The sequence below is a fragment of the Podarcis pityusensis genome (genome assembly GCF_964106645.2).
Source record: "Podarcis pityusensis genome assembly, chromosome: 11".
In the NCBI taxonomy this organism is placed as follows: Eukaryota; Metazoa; Chordata; class Lepidosauria; order Squamata; family Lacertidae; genus Podarcis; species Podarcis pityusensis.
Genome location: NC_138036.1, coordinates 42,463,373 through 42,486,992, shown reverse-complemented (window position 1 = coordinate 42,486,992; position 23,620 = coordinate 42,463,373). Strand labels below are relative to the sequence as shown.

The window sequence follows — 23,620 nt, the reverse complement described above, 5'->3', positions numbered from 1 at the left end:
TTTTTGGGGTGCCCCCAAGAGAGTGGAGCCCTAAGCTATAGCTTGTTTAGCTTATACGTAAATCCGGCACTGCCTCCACCCCTATGTCTTCAGGGATGCTTTCCTAGGGACCACAGAATTGCATCCTCAGTTGCTTAGATAACGGACATTATTATTTTACTTATAATTGAAGACATCATATGCCCACTAGGGCAATTAAAGGTATCTATTCATTTGCTGATTATTTCTAAAAGAGAATGCACAGAGGTATAGGGAAAGGAGGACAAGAGAATCCTGAGAAAATAATGTAGTACAAAATAATGTCTTCGATATGGACAATTGATTGTATAGGAATGGGGATCAGTGAAATTCAAAGGGTTTTTTGGCGACTTAAGCTGATGGAATATGTGCAGCTTGCAGACCCAACATATAGAATAAGAGAACAAGAAGAACATACGTTTAGAGAAGATTGGAAAATATTTATTGAATATATGGGGGGAAATTGTGTACATTTGAAAACGTTGGCAGCATTAAGATAAATTCAACAGTGTAAATTAGTTTTGATGGATGTAATGATGGAATACTGAATGGTTTAGTTTATGTAAAGTATGCAGGGATTCATGATATGCAAAATGAACCATGAAAAGAGAAGAAGGGGAGTCATTGATATTTTAAGGATGTTTAAATGAGTAAATTGCAAAACAGAAAAATGAATAAAAATTATATAAAAAATAAAAATAAAGGAAACCACTTCCCATTTAAGAAATAAAAAAATAAATTCAAAGGGTTTTGTAGGGCATGCAGAGGTCTCTGAAGCACAGGGTGCCCTATTCAAAGCTGTGGGATGTTCTGTGAATAATATCAATGAAATGAAAGCATGCACATTCCCTTTCCTGAATTGAAAACAATGGGGCAGCTGCACTAGACTACAGCATCCTTTCCCCAGTCTCGGGTCCCCAGATGCTGTTGGAAAACAACTCCAATCATTCCTGACCACTGGCCCTTCTGACTAGGGGTGATGGGAGCTTATCCTGTGAACCGCCCAGAGACCTGTGGGTATAGGGCAGTATAGAAAAGGCTGCACTAGAACACCAACACGCAAACCAAAGCTGGTACAGAAGAACAGTATTTACCTATTTTTAAAGATGCATCTGGAGCTGGCGTTGCATACAGTAGATTTTCTGGTTTCAAATCACGGTGAACAATTCCATTGGCATGTAGATACTTGGAAGGAATAAGTGAAACGCACAATTTTAAACTTGCATTTGTGATGAGTATTTCTCCCCCACCCTCCATAACACTGTGCATTTAGAGTACTACTATTCCAACAGCAAACGAAGCAATTATTTGAAAAAGAAAATTCTATCTCAAGACATTTGAATGCAAATTGTAACCTCAAGAGGAAACGGAAAAGAATCACTTTTTATACAGCAAAAATGTACCAGGTGGAGTTTTTTTTAAAAAAGTTATTTTGGAAATTACAATGGTAGCCATAGTTTTCTGCGTCTGCACAAGATGTAGCTACACTAGTGGCCAAAATTGTGGAAACCTTTTGGGAAAAGTGTATTCCCAAGGTTTGATGGCTCATAACACCTGATTGGCTCTAACACTCATGCTCATTGGCTACATTCAAATGAAGGAAAGTTACTGCATATCAACCTAAGCAAGTTATGCTTCCTTTTTCTGGTTATTTGGATAAATATAATTTTCTGGTTATTTGGATAAAATATAACTTTTGATAAAATACAGATAATTGAACAAACTTTGTTGCATTAGATTCTTCATTAAATTATCTTTCCATTGATATATAATTATATGGTATTACTCCCCCAAAAAGTGGTGTTATGAGCCATCAAACTTCAGAAATACACTTTTCCCAGAAGGTTTCCACAATTGTGACCACTAGTGTACTTTTCTAGCCTTGGTAATGGACTATATGAGAGCCAACAAACTGAAGCTCAATCCAAATAAGACTGAAGCAGTGTTAGGAGGTGGTTCCCTATACTGGATGGATGGGAGGTGGCCTGCTCTTGATGGAGTTACACTCCCTCTGAAGGAGCGGGTACATAGATTGTGGGTACTCCTGTGTCCATTGCTGTTGCTTCAGGCTCAAGTGGCCTTGGTGGCATGGATTGACTTCCATGAACTTCGGCTGCTGACCCAGCTGCACCCCTATCAGAACAGGGATGGTCTAACTTCTGCTATCTATGCTCTGGTAACCTCTAGGTTAGATTACTGCAACATGTTATATGTTGGGCTGCCTCTGAGGACGGTTCAGAAACTTTAGCTGATGCAGAATTCAGTGGTCAGGTTACTCACCGGAGCAAGAAGGTTTGATCAAAATAAAATGAAGAAATATCTAGCCTATTCCTGCATTCAGATCTCATGATAAATCATGATATATCACTATGGGAATGAGATGTAGTGAGTCTTGGGTCCCTGTGCTTCACCCTTCTCCAGCGTGGGTGCAAGAAAGGCTTCAGAAAGTTTTGCTTCCATTTTTTAATTAACTGCAGCTCATCATTTTGTCGGAACCGAACAAACTGGGGTTAATTTTAACGTGGTTTGTTTGAAACTTCAAATAATGGCTTGTTTCAAATCTTGGATCGTTTCAAGAAATGATAGTTAGGATTAACTGTAGTTCAGGGTTTCACAATAATGCTGAACCGTGATTAGTAAAAACAACAACCAGAAATGAAAAACTCCAATCTCCACACCAAAAAAGGAGAGGCGTTGGTGGGGGCAGGGAAGTTTGAAACATGTAAACCTCAGACATGTTGCTGCTTGTTCCTGTGGCTTATTGACATTTGAACAAGCATGATTGCTCTGTGCAAAAATACAATTAGATTTTCTCATTTCAGAAGCTCCTGATGATTTACAAGCATTGTTTATTTAAGCTGCAGTCACAAACCGAATTACCTGTTAATAAATTCTAGCAATAACATGGCTGTAATAACTATGTGTTTCATAGGGAGTTTTGATGTAATGGCTTCATGAACTGCAACCAAAATGAACACAGTAACATAAAAAAAGAACTTTAAGGAGATACAAGAAAGTAGATCAAAATATATTCTATTATTAAAAAACAAGATATATTTTAGCGTAATTATTTTATTACTACAAAGGGCAGGCTTGAGGAGATTTATTACATTGATCTTGCTTTCTAACCATTCCTCTGTCATCTGCTATACAGTGGTACCTCGCAAGACGAATGCCTCGCAAGACGAAAAACGCGCAAGACGAAAGAGTTTTCCGTTTTTTGAGTCGTTCCGCAAGATGAATTTCCCTATGGGCTTGCTTCGCAAGACGAAATGTCTTGCGAGTTCTTGCGAGTTTGTTTCCTTTTTCTTAAAGCCGCTAAGCCGTTAATAGCTGCTAAGCCGCTAATAGCCGTGCTTCGCAAGACGAAAAAACCGCAAGACGAAGAGACTCGCGGAACGGATTAATTTCGTCTTGCGAGGCACCACTGTATATTTTGGAAAAGTGACTTGTCAATTTGTCCATCCTTCTGTTCTCTATGGTGTTTCTAAAAGAGCACATTCTCCAATATCAACTATCTCAGACCATTATGATCAGCAGGTGAAGCCTTGGTGATGACTCATGACAACAATACCTTTTCAGTGGCAGATACTGACTGTGGAATGCCTTTCTTTCTGACGTGTGTCTATCTTTCTCATTATTGATTTTTCAGGAAGACCTTCAAAACATTCCTGTTTACTTAGGCATTTGATGGCCAAAAGTCACTGTTCTTGGCAAAATTCAGATCGCCAGCTGAGAAAATGTTTTAACTGTTTTTAGAATGAACTGTTTTTATGTTTTAAATTGTGGTGTGTTTTTTAGTGCCTTAATTTATTTTACTTATTATTGATGTGCCACCTTGGGCTTATTCAGGAGGACTGAATAAATAATTAAAATCAATCTCCCCCCCTTTTTTTGAAAATTAAATGAATAAATAATAAGTAAAGAATCTGATTGCACTGTTAACACTATAAATCACTGTCTTTACTCCATGACTCTAAAAACATTTAAGCATGGCAGATTTGTCTAATCTAGTATTCAATGAATGGTACCTTTCCATGGTAGTTAACTGCATTACATTTTTAAAAAACTAGTTTATTCTGTAATATGAACTTTTAAAAATGTGTGCATACCATACATATGAATGATTGGAATAAAGCAAAATCTTCAGCTGGAAAAGAAATTAATTTACCAGACTTACATCAAGTCCTAAATATATTACTTGGAATTAAGTTGCACACATTTTCAACATAAGTTACACTGAAGTAATACAATGCAAGTTAAGAATTGCTTCCATTATGAAAAGGAGGTCAAAAAAACAGAAGCTACAGGTTTAGTCTCTCTATAATAGATGTAACCTGCTTTGGAAGGGGAGGGGGGAGTGGAATCTAAAATGACACATGAATAAAATGATGTGTTTTCTGCTAGTGAATGCTAGGTGATTTCTGACTGCTTCTGAATGCAAGGGAATAATTCACATCACACCAAGTGTTAGCAAATTTGACAGCCTTATTAAAGTCCTCTGGTTTTTTTTGGATGACTAATGCTACAAGGTTAGAATTTTAAGTAGTTGTGAGCCTAGAATACTAACTATAAGAAGATGTTGACTTTTTTGGATGTGGATTTCTGCTGGACCTATGAACATGTCACATGACATGTTGATCAAGATAATCTAATAAAACACCTATGTTTATTTATTCAAGGCAAGCGTATGCATGCATTAATGTTTCTCCCTGTTGAACCTCACAAAGCAGTTCACATTTAAAAGACTTAATAAGCATCAATAAAATGTATATAAGGGGGGGAAAGCATGGTATTAAACTGAGCTTTAATCAAAGTACCATATTTTTCCGTGTATAAGGCACCCCCATGTATAAGATGCCTCCTATTTTGGGGGACTCTGAATTAAGAAAACACCCCTCAGCACTACCCGTGTATAAGACAAACCCCAATTTTAAACCTAATTTTTTGGTAAAAAAAACCTCTAGTCTTATACACGGAAAAATACGGTAAACCTATTGAAAATAACAGACCTAACTTAGGCTGTGTACACACTATACCTTTAAAGCACATTTGAAGCACATTGTTTCCCTCAAAAAAAATCTGGGTACTGTAGCTCAAACCTCACAGGATCACAACTCCCAGCAACGCTTAACAAACTACAATACTCATTATTCTTGTGGAGGAGACAAAAGGAATGAAAGGGGTTAGGCTAAATTCAGTTATGTCCACCTGAAAAGAAGTGGGAAGGTGAAATATCTGCCTAAAAGAAGCAGGATGCCATTCTATTTCCACCCCATTTTTAACGTAGCTTCTGTTAATACTGTTTCTTGCTTCTTCTGACCTCTCGCTTAGTTTATGCATTTGGATGTGAGGGTGGTCTGACTGTGACATCTGTCACCCCATTTTTTTAGGGGGGGTTATTAAAGATTTTGTTGACTTACAAAAGTGTGCAATATCTCTCGTGGTTTTTTTCCCATGTAACATTTTTACAAATCAGTTTCATTTGTTGAGACATTGGGAAGAAAAGGGGGAAAGAGGTGGAGGCCAACCCCAATCTGTCACCCCATTGATTGCCAGGGTTGATTCAACTGATCTGGCCAGCTAGGTGGGTGTCCCCTCCCTCTCTCACCGGTTCATGTGCATCCCTCCCGAAGCTGCGCGCTTGGTGGAAGAGGACAACCATCCCAGATAGAAGGAGTGTACAGTGGTACCTTGGGTTAAGTACTTAATTCGTTCCGGAGGTCCGTACTTAACCTGAAACTGTTCTTAACCTGAAGCACCACTTTAGCTAATGGGGCCTCCTGCTGCCGCCGCACCGCCGGAGCCTGATTTCTGTTCTCTTCCTGAAGCAAAGTTCTTAACCTGAAGCACTATTTCTAGGTTAGCTGTGCTGGTCCCGGGGGGAAGGTTACCATTGGTGTAGTCAAAGTCCGGTCCTGGGCCACTGGTCTGGAAACAGTTCACAAGGAGCGAGGTGAGGTCCGAAGCAGGAAGCCGGGCAGGGACAGGAACACTGGGGGAACAGGACTGGATGCTGGCCGAAACAGCTCATCAACGACGTTGCTCCCGCAACCTGGGACCGGGCTGACTGGCCTTTATCTTCTCTGAGGCCAGGGGCGGTCCCGGCCCCCAGGAGACCCGCCTCTCCTGGCCTTAAGGCGAGCACTCCTCCTGGGAGAAACCAGTTCCCTTCGCCTCTCTTCCCTGAGCCTCTGCAGTTCAGGAGAGGCTGAAGGGTTACTGGACCCAGGGGGAGACTCACCTGTAGGCACTGAGTCCTCAACCACCTCCGGAGCCAGAGTGGATTCACCTGGTGCCTGCTCCTGAGGATCCGGCACAGGTGCAGGCGCTTCAGAATCAAGGCCCTGCCCCAGTTCAGCCGGCCCTGGAGGCGGGGACTCCTGTGCAGGCTGGGATTCCTCCGGTTCAGCCTCTGAATCGGATTCCCAGGCCATCACATTAGCGGAGTGTGTAACCTGAAGCGTATGTAACCCGAGGTACCACTGTACCGTTCTTCGGTCAAGTCTCTGCATTTACTTGAGCTAGCCCTGCCCCTAATTTCCACCCTGTCTTGCTTTTCCTGTTGTCTGATCTTTTCTCTCTTTTGCTTTCATTTTAACCTACAACATAACACTCTTCTTGACTCTGTCCCTTTCCCCTCCACTAAAACCCACTGCTCCCACCATTCATCTCTTTTATCTATAATCTCTATCTTCTGTCACTAAGGTACATCTGAGTTTCCATTGGGCAAATGAACTTTCTTCATGAAACATGACTGATGTACCCAAAGGAAATTAATGACTTGCTGAGCACTTCACCACACAAAGCTTTTACTTCTCACTACTGCAAAGAGCTACTTTTATAAATCCGTAGAGAGTCCTCTCTGCTTTTGACAGTTGCACCTTCTCTGATTTCTTGATGCATCATGATGGTTGAACTGCAAATGCTTCTTAAGAATGAAAAGTATCATATTTCCATTTCTTGCAGTTTTTCCAGAGGTACTGTCAGGGCAGAATGTTTGGGACTTCATGGCCCTTTAATTCCCTTGTCACTAGCTTAATGTAATCAACTAGGCAAGCAAACATCCCATTTTCCACTGCAATACTAATCTGGCTGGGTTGATGGAAATCTCAGTTTTGCCTCACTTCTCTCATGTTAGCGAAAGATTTCTTAGAGGGTACAATTTAAAAAAAAATCTTTATCAATTCACCAATGTCATTATGCAGCTTTCAAACACTCCATTTTATAGTGCAATGAGTGAATTAAATCAGAGGATCCAAAATAAGGATGAAGAAGGCAGACATGATAAAGTATGGCGAAACTGCTGCATTCTGACTTTGTTTCCAGGGCAGTCAGAATGGCTGTCTTCATTCTAATATAACATTGGTTATTTGATTTCATGATAGGATTCCATTCATCAAACCATACTTTTGAATTACAGATATATTCCCCTAAGGTGGAAGGCAGATCATTATAATCATTATAATCACAATTAGAGTGCAGGTTACTTAGAAGCAGAACCTAGCCTTTGGGAAGTTAACAGGGTAAGGTTAAAATGACATTTTAATTCTGAGATGCCTATTTTCAAGGAAGAATCTTGCAAGAATATTTGAAAAGCAGCAGATTGTGGACTGCTAATTATGGGAAATGAATCCACTAATAAATTATGTAAGGAGTACACCTTGTATCCATGGGGAATATGCCTCTGGATGAAAACACGGCTGTTAAAAGTAGCCCTCGTTTTTCAAAACAGAACCTACTATGACTGCGTCATTTCAAAAACAGCAGCTAGAAATCTAATTACTCTGTACTATTAGACACACAATACACGCACACTTGTCCTGCTCAGCTGCACAGCATGGCAGCTTGCTGAAAACCAAGGCTTGTAAAACTAAGTAAGTTTTACTTAGAGTAGACCCATTGAGATTAGTAAACACAGCAAAGTTAGGTCCATAATTTGAGTGGGTCTACTCTCAGTAAAACTTACTTGGAATACCACCCTAAATAAAGGGAGACTATGCAGTATATTCTTATGGGTTTGTGAGTGTTAAGATATTTGTAAATTCCTGTAAGCAGTAAGTGATAGAATTTAATCACGGTTCAGTGTGTTAAAACTCTGGGTGTCAGACCTGTGTGTATTAGGCTGTGTGCTGGACATGTCTAATCCTATAATTAAGCCAAGTGTTAAAAGCTAATTAAGCTAGGCGAAGCTTCTTGTGTTGAAGTGATAGCCTAGGGATGGGCTATTAACAACAAATGATCAAGGGACTCTGTCTGAGATGGCAAATGGATGGGCCTCCTCTCTCCCTCAAAGCCAAAGCTTAGAGAGGTTAGAAGGAGGTGTTATGTGACTGGGTGACACAAAGCAGCAAGCAGAGCACAATGTTGGATCTCTCGTTGGATCCTAGGCTACATCTATGGAGGAAGCAAGACGCTCTTGGAGTGCTAATGCTATGAACCCCTCCATCGTAGGTTCAGGCAGTATATATGTGTACATAAGCCATATATCATAAAGACACCACTGTCTCCGCTATGCCTCGTTTCCAAAAGGAAACAGGGATCCTGGGCAAGTGTGCCTGGAACTCCTGGAATCTCATATCACTGTGGCAACAATATATTGAGAGAGGTGCATGCAACATGGATGAAATATAACACACATGCATCCCGATGGAGTTTTACAATAAATGTCTAGTTGTCAAAGTCAAGTATTGGGCTTCAGTTACATTTTTTAACAGTTTGCTTAGAGCTGCCATACATCCGGATTTCCCCAGATATTACTGGGATTTCAAAGGCAGAATTGATATCCATGGGGAATTCCTGAAAGGCAGCGCTTCGTCCTGGATCTCAGGCAAGTTAAGTGAAAAATTGTGTGTTGTTTGGCATTTTTGAAAAGAAAAAAAAAACACATTTGGAGGTTTGTCTAAAAAAATCTGAACAACTTGGGGGTTTTCCTTTAAAAAGTTCAAAAGTTTTGGTGATTTCCTTAAAAAAAAGAAGAAGAAGCTCAACAGGACATGAGTACAAGCTCCTGGTTTTTACTTTTTGAACTATGGCAACCCTAGGATTGTTTATTTAACATATTTGATGAGCTACTGTAGGTCTTGTCCTATGAAACTACAAGAGGTAGTTGAATCAATGGTAGGAATAAAGAGCTGGATTCAGGGAACATCAAAATAAGCAAGTAACCAGTCAGGGAGCCAAAGCACCATCAGGGTATGGCTTTTAGCATAAGCTATGTATTTATATTTTGGAATTTGTATTCTAGACCACTGCAACTTTCTCCTAGTGGGCTTTTACATCTGCTGTATCTCTGCTCTGCTGTTGAATCAGAACGTTACAGCTACAGTCAGCTGTCCTCTTCACCCCTGTTTACAAATTTCACCTCTATATATTCCAGCGCTTGTGATACAAGTCACTTTCTCATGGCAAAATATCCAGGCCTGGACACGTAAAATTAATGTTAGTGCTGTCTTACATGGACTGCTGCACAGCTGCAATCCTCATTTGTCATTCATTTCATGCACAGAAGCAAGTGAGAGGATGAGCTTCGCTGGGAATTTAAAATGATCGTAGGCAAATAGTCCTGAAACCTAATCTGACAGGACTGGGTTGTCCAAACATCTTTCATTCTGCTTCTTCCTCTGCAGGAGTCAAGAATCCTTTAAGATTAGTGTGCCACTTGTAAACAATGAAAGCTTCGTACATTTCGGTCTGTATGTTAGCAATAGCTGTGAGAAGAGGTGAAGGTAGTTTGACAGACCCTCTGTTGCCCTGGATGTATTTTCTACTCTAAAAACAAAGTTTCCTTATTTCAGATCAGATTATTTCCTTCCCTAGCCTGGGATGGGGAATCCTTTCGGCTCCACAAACAAGATTCTTATCAGGACCAGCCTTGTGGCCACGTTTGGCAGGTGCGCTGGGGTGGGTGAGGATTTGGCAGGTGGGCTGGGTGCAAACCTGGGAGGGCAGGCACAAAAATCATGCCTTTCCACTCTGAATTGGAGTGGCTAGGAACCTGCCCACCAGTCTGTGCACTCCCTTTTAGACTGTCAAGTCCATAGTATCTCCCAGTATAGCTCCTTGCCAAGGGTGTAAGGGATGGAGGGGAGGGTCACAATACAACTCCTTCTCAGGGGCGCAAGGGAGCCTAGGTCCACCTCTACACATGCACAAAAGTACATTGATGCATTTTCCTCTACCCTGTTGCATTTGTATTTTTGCAGATTAATATACAAAGCTGGAGAGCAAAGGAACTTGTTATAGAAAGCAATAAGGCACCAATATTTCTCTGAAATTGCCAGTGGTTTCTTGCTCTTTATGAGAATGGCAGGCTTTAATTTAGCTTGTACACAATGGCTCCAAATTACCAAAAGTACTAGTACAAAAGAAAATGGCTGAAAGAAAGGAAAGAGTAATTTAAAATATATAACCATTAATAAAACATTGCATCTGAGTTGAATAACTCATAAATATAAAGCAGCTTTTTTTGGAATACCAAGTGAAGTGCACTGAACTCAAAGGGTTTCAGAATTGCAGTCTTTGCTTTCACAGATGAAAGGCTTCCTGAGGATATGACAGTATCTGCAGTGTTACAAAGGATGTTCATTTAAAATCGATTTGATGCTGGCTCATATCTAAAGGCAGACCACAACAGAGTTGGCACAATGCTGTCTGCAGCAGGATGTAGAGTCAACAGAACTTGAGATTTAACCTTGCATGTCTATAGTTAGAGCACGAAGTCCTAGCTTATTCGAGAATGCTGGCTAAATCAGCATTACTGAATTTTCAGGTGCACAGAGGTACCCTTTTTGGTATATTTGTATGTTGGCAAGGTTAGTTTTCATTACTGTGTTAGGTGTGCTTCATTGTCAAATGGACCCGCAGAAAATACCTGTATAATTTCCTCAAAACAGAAATGGTTCTAACGCTGTTAACAATTCCACATGTTTTGTGTATTTTAGTGCCTATCAACTGTTGTCAAATTCAGCCAGGAAATTCTCAGCTGGGCAGAGCAGCAATGACATTGCTACTAACTGTTCCCGCTGACTAGAGCTCAAGTAATCACTGGGCACCACAGAGAGCTCCATAAGCTGAAACATCAAGGATGGCAACTAAAGTGCAGGTAGAGAAATAATTGGGCAAAAATAACTAAGCAGTCTAGATTCCGCTTTTGAGCATACTGAGCAGTCATGGTGGTGTGATCAATGAAATGATTACGGTTCTTCACTGTTGCATCAATGAAATGTTGGTCATTGGAGCTTTTCTGGGTAATTCTGAGTCTGAATACTACAGGTGAGTCCTTTAAAAGAGGCCCCATGGATACAGAGTACACATGGGGCCTCTTTTAAAAGACTCACCCTGTATTTGCTGGGGGTTGCAGCTGGGAGAGTACTATTGCACCCATGTCCTGCATCTGGTTGTCCACTGTGAGAAGAGAATGCTGGATTAGATGGGCTTTTTGTCCAGAAGGGCTCTTCATAGGTTCTTATGGACTACTCAGTTGAGTGATTACTCAGTGATCTGTTGTGACATGTTAACAAAACACTTTGTGGATAAAATTTATTGCATCCTGCTTTGAACGGCCTGCTGGTTGCAGAGCAGTTTAGTGAAGTGTCATGGGCCTTGTATTAGCACAATTGCTTCAATATGTTTTGTTTGCTATGGACACATTCCAGAAGGTATTAGGTTGATGACCTCCACTCTAAAACTTTGTCCATCATGCCTAATTATAGAGAATGGCCAGCTCTGGTAATAGGCTTCTCTGTGAAGACCCTTGGCTTCTCAGTTCTTCCCAACTTCCTAATTCTCCAGCGTCTTTTGTAGCACCCAGTTCCTCCAACCTTAGGTCTTGAGTTCTGCTTTTCCTCTGTGCCAAACTCATCTTCCAATTTCCTTAAACACAGTTACAAAGTTTTGCAACTGACCTTTGTTTTACGGAGGGGAGAAATAAATGGATATTTGGAAGTTGCAATGAAATAAAGTTTCATATTCGACAGTAAGTTGGTTGTCATTCAACTGTATTTCATGTCTGACAGTGTTTGATAGACAACATGCAATGATAATTAGTAGTTGACGGCTTCATGAGATTCCGCATGTTTTGATTTTAACAGGTTTCAGTCAGGAAAATCTGTTAAGGCTAAAAGCATTTTGATTCAAATTGCTGAGGTAAGTGTTTCACATTCAAAAATGAATCTGGATTCTCCATTCAAAATCTGGATAGATATATTGGAAAGTTCTTTTTTTAAATCCTAAAATTATTTTTAATGTTTGGTTCGGACCTAATTTTAACAGTTGATATATTTGAGGAGCTGTCTTTATTTGAGCTGGACTTAGGGTCTACAATCCAGTACTGCTTACCCTAACTGGCAGTATCCTTTAAAGGGCTGAGCTACTTCAGCTGGAGAAACTAGTCATGAACCTGGGACCTTATGCACTACCACAAAAATTTGCCTCCTCCCTGCTATAGTGTATAGTTAGCACAAAAAACTATTTGTCTGTTTCATTTTTTAAAAAAAGCAAGCTGTGTGTGTTTAAAGCATTCATATGATATAGGTGACCCAACTCTATGATTCTATTACAGTTCAGGAAAAACAAATTAAGACTACATACTTTGCAATGTTTATGTGCTAATCGTCCATACTAATATTTACGTCCATACTTCATTATAGAATAAAAGCAAAGGCAAAACAAATCAAAATTGACTGCTGACAATAAATTAATGACCAGAGCACTCAATATTTCATGAAACAAACACTGCCAAAAGTTCAATTTCTGAATGGACACTGAATAATTGCCCAATTTTTCTCATGAATTTAAAACCACTGGAAGAAGGCAGAGTTCTAGGAACCCTACTTCGGTTCCCCAAGTTGATGAATGTGAGTTCTCCTTTTATAGTTTACTTCATTCATCAGTTTTTGAAAGGGGTTCTTAATAGACACAAACAACAGAAAAATAAAAGCCCTTCTACTATTATTTAAACTTTGTCCTAAAGGTAAACTTTTGAGTAATGTTTTTATGGGGGATGGCATGTACTGTTTTCCTATACATTTGCTAAAGGACATGAAATAATCATCCAGAGCCTTATAAAAAGTGGTTAGAAGAAGAAAGCGTGGTTCATTTAATATAGATAGGCTTTGTTTAAAAAGGTAAAGGTACCCCTGACCATTAGGTCCAGTTGTGACCAATTCTGGGGTTGCAGCGCTCATCTCGCTTTATTGGCCGAGGGAGCTGGTGTACAGCTTCCAGATCATGTGGCCAGCATGACTAAGCCACTTCTGGCAAACCAGAGCAGCGCACGGAAACACCGTTTACCTTCCTGCCAGAGCAGTACCTATTTATCTACTTGCACTTTGACATGCTTTCGAACTGCTAGGTTGGCAGGAGCAGGGACCGAGCGACGGGAGCTCACCCCACCACGGGGATTCGAACCGCCGACCTTCTGATCTGCAAATCCTAGGCTCTGTGGTTTAACCCACAGCACTTTGTTTATTTCCACATAAAAGCTCAATGCACCTAACACAGCATTGTGACTGGGGCTTATTTTACCCTAGAATATCTCATTATATGAATTGTTATATGAATCCCAGGGTCAATCATCATCCTGGATCATATCTACTGTAGAAAATTATGTCCCACAAATCATTTTAACTAGGGTTCAGGGAGGGTGACATGCTAATCCATTCCTGCCAGCTGTGCGATACATCTAGAAAAGTTCATTGTGTGGAATTACCTGCCAAGGAGACTCCTGGATATTCTATAACCTGGTTGTTCAACTTGGGAGTCAGGTGCACTAGCAGAAACTGAGGCAAAGGGAAGTGGCAGAACATGGGAATGAGAATAATTCTTTCAGACATAAAATACATGCACATAAGCATGATGAGCTACAGGGAACTGGGGTATGCAGCCAAACTTCACCTCCTGCCTGTCAACTGTTACCCACCCATTGGAAGAAAGTCAGTTGATTGACAGTGGGCGTGGTTTTTTGGGGTGTGTGCCCTCAAGGGCTAAACTGAGACTCCTGGTGGGCCAGGACTGGCCCGTGGGATGTTGGTTCCCAATCGCCTAAGCCACAGTGGGGGCTCTGGGGTCCAAGAACCCTAAGTCAGGTCTTTCAGAGCCTGCACTCCTGATGAACCAATCACCTCCACATGGACACATAGGCTGATCTACCAATGTATGTGGTAACACATCTTGAGGGAACTTCTAGGCTCCAAGCCATGTCTGCCCTGGTAGAACAAAAACCTTAAATCCTCTCTTTGTTGGAGCCACTTGCTCACTTATAGCACTCCCAGGGGCTGCAACTACCAGCATGCCTTGTTCCACCATACTGCATTGGTTCCTTGGTTTAAGGTCAGACAAAAACACCCAGCAAACTTCATGCTGAGTGAGAATTTGAACTTCTGCCTCCTCAGTCTTAGTCTTGCATCCTAGCTTTTCCTTGTACTGTGACATTTATTCTAACAAAATACAAATTAACCTTTCGTTAACTTTTTCTTACATGGCTACAAACACGAAGTAAAGTCAGTCAGTCAGAAGCCATCAAGTATCAGTTCAGTAGTCCTGTGTGAGTCATCGTATTTAAACTAGCATATCATGAACAGGATTCTAATGAACTTCATTGAAAGAGCAACAGAAGATCAATTAGTTCTGAAATTCCTCAGTTCTTACAGAATGGAACAGAATATTCTGGCACTTCATGACCTGACATTTGTAGTATAAACAGCCATATAACCAAGGCAATGGAATTAAAATGAGACACAATGCCTCACTTTTTTTCTCTTTAGTTAAATGAAACATAATCTCTGGCGAATTCCCCCACACTCCACACACACACACACACACACACACACACACACATTTTGGGGCAATTTGTTTCAAAGTCTTCCTGTAACAGCCTCTTATCCCTCTGGACATTTTTAATTTCATGTGTTTCCAAGTTAATGCTTTTAAAATAGAATTGTACATGCCGAGGCACATGGATAATAAGACTTGAATTCACTGCACAATAAAGGCAAAGGGAGTAGTGGTGGAATATTCCTGAGGTGCAAACCACTGTGGTGATTAAAATAGTTTCTTTAACTTGCAAGGATTTCTCATTCACTTTAGCATCCTGCATGCAGCCAATGTATGTGCAGAGATGATGCTGATGTGACAATGAATGGGGAAGCATGTCATGACCCTTTATACAGAAACAGACTTGGAAAAACTCTTATAGATGAGGAGAAGCTTGAAGAAGCCATGCTGGTGGGAGTGAACACACAGAAGGAACTCATGACAAACTCTTCTTGTTACTGGATAGCACTCCTTGCTTATTCTTCCACCAAAGAGGAGAAATAATAATAATAATATATTTATACCCTGCCCATCTGGCTGGGTTTCCCCAGCCACTCTGGGTGGCTTCCAACAAAAGATTAAAAATAAATTAAAACATCAGTCATTAAAAACTTCCCTAAACAGGGCTGCCTTCAGATGTCTTCTAAAAGTCAGATAGTTGTTTATTCCTTTGACATCTGATGAGAGGGCATTCCACAGGGCGGGCGCCACCACTGAGAAGGCCCTCTGCCTGATCCCCTGTAATTTCGCTTCTCGCAGTGAGGGAACCACCAGCAGGTCCTCGGCGCGGGACCTCAATGTCTGGGCAGAACGAAGGGGATGTAGATGCTCCTTCAGGTATCAATAAAGGACATTTCACCCCCTATTTATGAATTCCCAGGTGATTCTTCTGGCGTCCTCAGGTGCATCCTCTACAGCCCCCATCCTATCTTCAGTCCCAAGGCCAGCTCTTCACACCTCTTGCCACCACAGTGTGTGGTCTGGGCTGATGTTGCTTTGATGGCGAGGTGACCATTTAAAGAGAGCTTGGCTTGAGCCATGGCTCCCTTTAGCAGTATTTCAGAGCACAGTAGCCCCCAATAATCTCTGAGCTGGAGAAACAATTAAAGCTCTTTTCAGATTTAGCCCTGCACTGTGCTCTCCTGTCCTCTGCCCAAGAACATCATGCCTCACCTATAATTCTGACCACTGAACTGGTGTTTACTCAGATCCTGCTTTCTACTGCAGACGCCTCAATGTGACTCCTTCCTAGGTGAGATTAAACTGAAGGTACTCTCCACTGCAGCAGCAGCTCCTCCATGGGCACTTTAAAATGTCATGCTTTTGTTGAAAGTTGTAGTTTATAGCCACAGAAGAAATCTGGTTGTTTCCTGCATCTTTCCTTTGTGTTTGATTATGTGACTCATTCAACTGGGTGGCAGCAGCCTTCATCCACTTTCTGACTGAGTTTAAGATTTGTACACACACCAATCTACTCTACAAATATCTGAGAAGGCCAACACTGTTTGAAAGATCCCTCCAACTCCAAGCTGAAATCGGTATGGGGATGAAGCAGAGCCTTCCTAGTTATTGCCCCAATCATTTACAAGATAACATAGAACCTGATACTTATATTACTAGGCAATATGATAGCTGCTTAAAAAACCCCATTTGCTCATGGTTTGGAGCAGCAGTAGAGTGCAGTGGACCTGTTTAAATATGATGACTCACACAGGACTACTGAACTGATACTTGATGGTTTCTGACTTCCTTTACTTCATGTTTGTAGCAATGTATGAAAAAGTTGGCAAAAGGTTAATTTGTATTTTGTTAGAATAAATGTCACAGAATAAGGAAAAGCTGCTCACCTGACCTCCTTCCAGCTGTGTTGCTGCTGCATACTGGGAAGGAAAGGGGAAGGGGAGGCAGCAGAGAGGTCAGCGCAGTGCAAACACATTGGAAATAGTGCCTGTGTTACCCTTATGTTATTGCTGCATTGCCTGCCCCCCTCCAGAAGCAATGGAGCTAGAGGGAGGTCAGATGAGCAAAGCAGCCCCAATGTGCTGGATTAGTTTCCGCAATGCAATGATCTGCTCCAAGCTTAACCCAACCCTCTGGAGCAGATTTTGAGGGTGCACAGTGGGCTGCAAGAGGGACAGAGGGAGGTGATGTCCTGTTGCACAAGCAGAACTCTGTTTCACTCATGCACAGAGAGCATTGGATCACAACCCAATGAAGGCAAGGTCCTGTCCTGCAGATTGCTTGGATTGTATAATTACTTCTCAAGCCCACACTGGCGATGGCTCAGGTATGAACACAGGCTAAGCTTTCAGTTTGGGATGAAGCAATCTTTAACTGCGTCACCACATGCCCAGCCACTCATCATGAGCAAAATGAATCATGTGGATTTTAAAACATTGTCCATCAAATGGTAACCAGGGAAGTTGGTGTGCAGAATGCTATCTGGCCTCACATTCTTCATCTGAATACAAAACTCAATGCTGCCCTTGAACATCTGCTGTTATTTTGTTAACTCTCTATACAGTAAGAAACATACACCCCAAACTGCCTAACTATAAAAGCAATATACTAAAGATGCTTTACCAGAACAAACAGATAGCTATTGGCACACAGAATATTGACACAGAAAGTGTCGCTGTCAAAGCTGCCTCCTCATTCTTGATATAAATGACCAAGAGTGAAAATAAATAGGTTTCACAGAAAGTGAGCTGTCATAACAATCATTCAGGTATGCAGCATGAAAGATGACGCTGTCGCAAGATCACTTTTGCCTCAAAGATGCCGCTGATTTAGACAGGTAAGCAGAAAACCAACCCAAGAACTGTAGGCAAGAGCTGTCACACCTATATGTATACTGATTACATAAATTGCTCCAGGTAAGTAAAAGATTATTCTGCAAGAGTAGTAATGCTTACAGCAACTGCCTCCAGGATTTGTTTGACAGCATCAGCAGCATCTCGTTCACTGTAATATCCTTTTTCCACAATCCTATAAAGAAACAGAAGATTTATTTATTCATAATAAATTTGTATACTGCCCTTAGCATAAACATACAAACCATACAAAACACAGCATAAACATACAAAACACATAATAAAAGCAAGAACAAAAATGAAACACACCCATAACCCCTCCCCGCAACACATTTAAAATGACAAAGATTGCAAATCAGCCCAAGGCCTGGCTGAAGAGGAATGTTTTCACTTGGCACGAAATTTCACTTCAGACTCAACGGTTACAAGGAAAGCACAGTCCTAGGTAAATGTGCTATTAAAAATTAATCACACAGTAATCAGAGCAGACACATCTTATAGTCTAGGAAGTCTCCTGCAGAATAAAAAAAGCCACTTGCTCATGGCTAAAAATAGATTTACCAAGTACTGGTATACAGCAACTCTGATTCTCAGCTAGTAACAAAAAGATTGTTTTTCAAGACATCAGCTTAGGTGCTATGGGAATGAAATGAATTTGTGCTAATAAATGCAGTATCCTTAAAAGGCTACCGTAAAAAAAATAAATGTTCATACTTATGAACTCCAGAATTAAAGGGCAGATACACAAACTCCATACTCTTAGTCAGGAATAAGCCCTTCTGAGTACAATGCTATTTATTTCTGACCGTGTAAAGGACTAAAGTCAGGGCTTGCAAGCTTAACCAAGCTATAATGAAATAAAAGTGATATATAGGAAAAGGCAGGAATAGGTAAGGCCATAATATGCCTTCTATTTTGTGTATATATACACTAGTTTCATTCATTCTGTGATACAGCTTTCAGGTCTAAGTGCTGTTCCGTAGTGCCTTATTCTTACAGAATGGGAATCACAGTGTTGCCATTGATAACTACTGAAAAGCTGGGCCACACAGTTGGCTTCCCAAACAAGGAAACCATGAACCAGGCTCTATGGATATAGCTTAAATTATTCCCATGGTTGTGTTGGCTAGACATGCATATGGCTGAGAGATTGGCCATACTCCTGGCATGTAGGTAGTAACAGTGATTTTATGATTTAGCCTTAAGTAAACCATATAGCCCTAGGGCAGGTGAGGCAACTGCATCCTAAGGCTAACAAAGCATCAGGGTTTCCTAGAGGTTGTACAGGGTGCTACTTGCATTCATAACTTTTTAGGAGCTTGATTGCACTGCAACTGCTAAAAGCTGCAGCATAGGACCAATATTCACATTGTCATAGTTCCATTGCACAGAAGATCATTTTAGAGCAGGGATAGGCAACCTAAGGCCCGGGGGCCGGATGCGGCCCAATCGCCTTCTCAATCCGGCCTGCAAACAGTCAGGGAATCAGTGTGTTTTTACATGAGTAGAATGTGTGCTTTTATTTAAAATGCATCTCTGGGTTATTTGTGGGACATAGGAATTCGTTCATTATTATTCTTCAAAATACAGAGGTGCCTCGCAAGACGAAAAGAATCCGTTCCGCGAGTCTCTTCGTCTTGCGGTTTTTTTCGTCTTGCGAAGCAAGCCCATTAGCGGTTTAGCGGATTAGCGCTATTAGCGGATTAGCGGGCTTAGCGGATCAGCTGATAAGCGGCTTAGCGGCTTAGTGGATCAGCTGATAAGCGGCTTAGTGGCTTAACGGATCAGCTGTTAAGCGGCTTACCGGATCAGCTGATAAGCGGCTTAGCGATCAGCTGTTAAGCGGCTTAGCGGCTTAGCGGATCAGCTGATAAGCGGCTTAGCGGCTTGGGAAAAAGGGGGGGAGGAAAAAAACCCCGCAGGAACTCGCAAGACATTTTCGTCTTGCGAAGCAAGCCCATAGGAAATTCGTTTTGCGAAGCACCTCCAAAACAGAAAACCCTTTCGTCTAGCGGGTTTTCCGTCTTGCGAGGCATTCGTCTTGCAGGGCACCACTGTATAGTCCGGCCCACCAAATGGTCTGAGGGACGGTGGACCGGCCCACAGCTGAAAAAGGTTGCTGACCCCTGTTTTAGAGGAATAATCCTCATACCTTTTACTCTGTGGCAGTTGCAGTGAAATCAATGGATCTACTCCAGAATAAATGATTTGAAGACTGCAGAAATAATCTGTTGTCTCCTGTACAGAAGCAGCATTTTGTTTTCAGGCTGTTCACTGACTGAAGGCTCCGTGAACTAAAATGTGATCACAGCACAGCTCCTTAGAAAAGAAGATTGCTTCCATGCTATAGTAATAACCACAGTACAATGAAAATAATACAGCAAAATAACCTTGAACAATCAATTATTGCAAAGTGCTTCTGAGTTGGAAATAGAAAGAAAGAAAGTTGGTATATTTTGAGGCGCTGAGGCATTTGACAGCCAACCTTTCCCACAGACTCACTTTTATTACTCTATTGATCCGAAAGAGAGAGAAAAAGATTAATCTAGCTCAGCTCAGGGGGGGAAATTACCACAGAAACATTGTTTTGTACAGGGTTCCCAGCTTTAAATTTAAGAAATATTAGCCACCTGAGTCCATGGGGAGAATCAGAGGAGGCCAGAAATGGCGCTTGGCAGGTCAAGGGTATGAGGTAAAATATCGTTGCCTGGGCTTTCTCTGATATTTACTGGGTTTTTTAAGATATTGATTCTAGTTACTTCCCAGAACATTGTTTTACTGATAATAATGGATAGTTTGGCAATGCTGCTTCAAGAGTTCATTAGACAACTGAGACACATGTGAGTATATGGGACACAGAAAAAGTATACTATCTTGTCAGAGGCTACACACACACACACACACACACACACACACACACAAAACCACACACCACACAAAAGAACACGTCTAGATCATTTATCAGTGCTCTCACCTTCAATTGTCAGCTCATGCTTTTCAAAGTGCTAAATTATCTGATTTACTGATGTCAAAAAATATCTCAACAATGCAAAAGTTTATGCTATTACTCATCCCCTATTCCTCAGTTTTAATGAACTAAGAAGGCAAATATAACTTCTCTGTATGTTCAGCAAGGGTTCTACCTCTTCTTCCATTGAGACATGCCCAATGCAACCCCCCCCCCCAAAAAAAAACCCCAAAACTTATTTCTTTCTGCTCATATGAGGACCTGATAATTATCACTTTGCCTTTTAACTGCCCACACTCAGAATAATTTTTCATGGGGAAGCAGACAATTCAGTGGGTTGCATCCAGTGGTGGCTTTGCCTCACACAAGTCAGGGCATTCGATTTTTGCCAATCTGCCATGCCCACTTAAGTCCCCCAATCACCCTGGAAACTGGTTCTGAGAACTAGTGGGACACCCCCACAAAAAATAAACACATAATGGGATATGGCTCAGAGAGCTGCAATAGGTAAAAGGGAAAGCACGATGTCACAACATGCATGAAACATTTCCACTAAGGCAAAATCACATTTGGATTCAATGCAGCATTTTAGATTGCTAAATGACTGGTCCAAAATCACTTAGGACTCAGCAACATTAGTAAAGAAAAACCATTTTATATGCGTTATAACACTATGACACCAGATGGGGCTGTGGAGTCCCATCTTTGTCAACGTGATTTTCCTTTATAAAGCTTACAACGCGTTTAACTGAAAGCTTATTTGATGTGTCTAGATCCAGCCTGGGTTATATGAACTTTTTTAAAAAACTGATTTCCCAGGGACAGAAATCAAACATTACGTTTCTGGATCAAATTTTAATAATAAAATACATTATGGTTTGACAGTTATGCGAATCACCACGGAACACACTGAATGACAGCTTTTGCTTTCTTTAAACGTTTGCAGCTTCCATAGTATTTCAAAATTCCATAGAGGCATCATCTAGAGCTGTGGAGTTTGTTGTCATCAATACGCCTAGGACACTAAATTTATATTTAATTAATTTAACATCCAGAACAGCTATCTCAGCTTGGAACCAACGTCTGGAAGCAATGGATGTGGTAAGAAGCAAGGAAAAAAGAAAACCCCAGAGAAGATGGAGGTGATGCTGGTAGATAACTTCAAGGATCTTGAAGGACTTGTTAGGAGAGATGGTAAAAAAGGTAAAGGTTAAGGACCCCTGGAAAGTTAAGTCCAGTCAAAGGTGACTATGGCGTTGCAACGCTCATCTCGCTTTCAGGCTGAGGGAGCCAGCGTTTGTTCATAGACAGCTTTCCGGGTCATGTGGCCAGCATGACTAAACTGCTTCAGCACAATGGGACAAGTGCCAGAGCGTACAGAAATGCTGTTTACCTTCCTGCCACAGTGGTACCTATTTATCTACTCGCACTGGCATGCTTTCAAAACTGCTAGGTTGGCAGGAGCTGCGACAGAGTAAAGGGAGCTCACCCCGTCGCAGGGATTCGAACCGCTGGCCTTCTGATTGGCAAGCCCAAGAGGCTCAGTGGTTTAGACCACAGTGCCACCACCGTCCCTAGGAGAGATAGTATCCCATATCAGAAACACTGGGGGATGGGGAAACACAAACTCTTGAGAGTCTCATGGACTGCAAGAAAATCAAACCTATCCATTCTTAAGGAAATCAGCCCTGAGTGCTCACTGGAAGGACAGATCCTGAAGCTGAGGCTCCAATACTTTGGCCACCTCATGAGAAGAGAAGACTCCCTGGAAAAGACCCTGATGTTGGGAAAGCAGAAGGAGACAACAGAGGATGAGATGGTTGGACAGTGTTATCGAAGCTACCAACTTGAGTTTGACTAAACTGCGGGAAGCAGTGGAAGACAGGAGTGCCTGGCGTGATCTAGTCCATGGGGTCACGAAGAGTTGGACATGACTAAACAACTAAACAACAAATGTGAAGAATTCGGCACTTCACTGAATAAATATTTCTTCTACTCTCCTATTTTAAATCGCTTATATTGTTTCATTTTTCTAAAATTGTATATTAGCTAGATGATTGTCTAAAGCAGAGACTGATGCACAGAGACTGATGCTTTAAAATTACAGGTATCTTGGGATTTTTTTTTCCTTTTGCGGACTGAAACTGTTGAAAAGTTTGTAAAATATTTAAAACAAAATGGGATCTCTTTATTCCGCTAAGAAATCTGACAGCATATGGAAGGCTTTCCCCAGTGCCTGCCATCAGCATTGATGCAGTTCCAGTTTCTTGTTGCCAAGGTATCTTTAGATAGTTACAAAGTGATGTGTCTTTGAAAATGAATCCAGGGTGCTAGTTTTGCACTTACTTCAGAATTTTTAGCAAATGTCAGCTAGCTAGCCTTGTAAGAGATCATATTCTGACTTGTCTAGCTGTCATGAAGGAACTGTGCTTGGCAATGGTGCTTTCTCCACAGCATGACGCTGTCTCAGGATCCGGCCATATAGCACAGACGAACATGAACTTATGTTGCAGTTATATAACCCCAAAGGCCTGGAAACAGTGTTATGTTTTCTGTATACCTCACCGTCATCATGTGCATCGCAGTTTACAGCAGAGATGGGGTACCTCTGTCAGCCCTAGACTGGCGTTGCTTACCAGACATACAACCACTACCACCCCAGCCCTTCAGACTGAAATGTCTGCAAAAATGCACTCAAGCTTTGTCTCTGGACTTCACTGATTGCCCTTTCTGCCTTATTCAGCATGTTTTCCTGCTCAATATTCTTGATTAGAAACTGTTCAGTGCGGGCCTTGAAAACAGATCTTTTTATTTTATTTTTAATTCAGTTTATGGCTCCACACTTAAGAAACAGCCTGTCATTCCTCTGCACCCTTCACAACTCCTTCCTGCCCCAGTTTATTAATTTCTTTGGGGTGGGGAGTGGAGAGTCAGCTGCAGACTATGCCAAGATCATTCCAGGACCATTCGGAAGGAGGGTGTTTAAGGCAGGGTGGTCCAAAATCAT

General features: G+C 41.3%; 1 protein-coding gene across 2 annotated transcripts in view; it reads right to left on the bottom strand.

The window, feature by feature from the left end:
- CAMK4 (calcium/calmodulin dependent protein kinase IV) overlaps nucleotides 1-23,620 on the bottom strand; it is a 90,661-nt gene that overhangs the window by 15,354 nt on the left and 51,687 nt on the right. For both annotated transcript variants that reach the window (XM_080972917.1, XM_080972918.1), the window contains 2 exons: nucleotides 17,748-17,820; nucleotides 1,113-1,203 (listed from right to left, as the gene is read on the bottom strand). In XM_080972917.1, coding sequence (XP_080829043.1) covers nucleotides 1,113-1,203; nucleotides 17,748-17,820 — 164 coding nt within the window. The remainder of the gene's footprint in view (nucleotides 1-1,112; nucleotides 1,204-17,747; nucleotides 17,821-23,620) is intronic.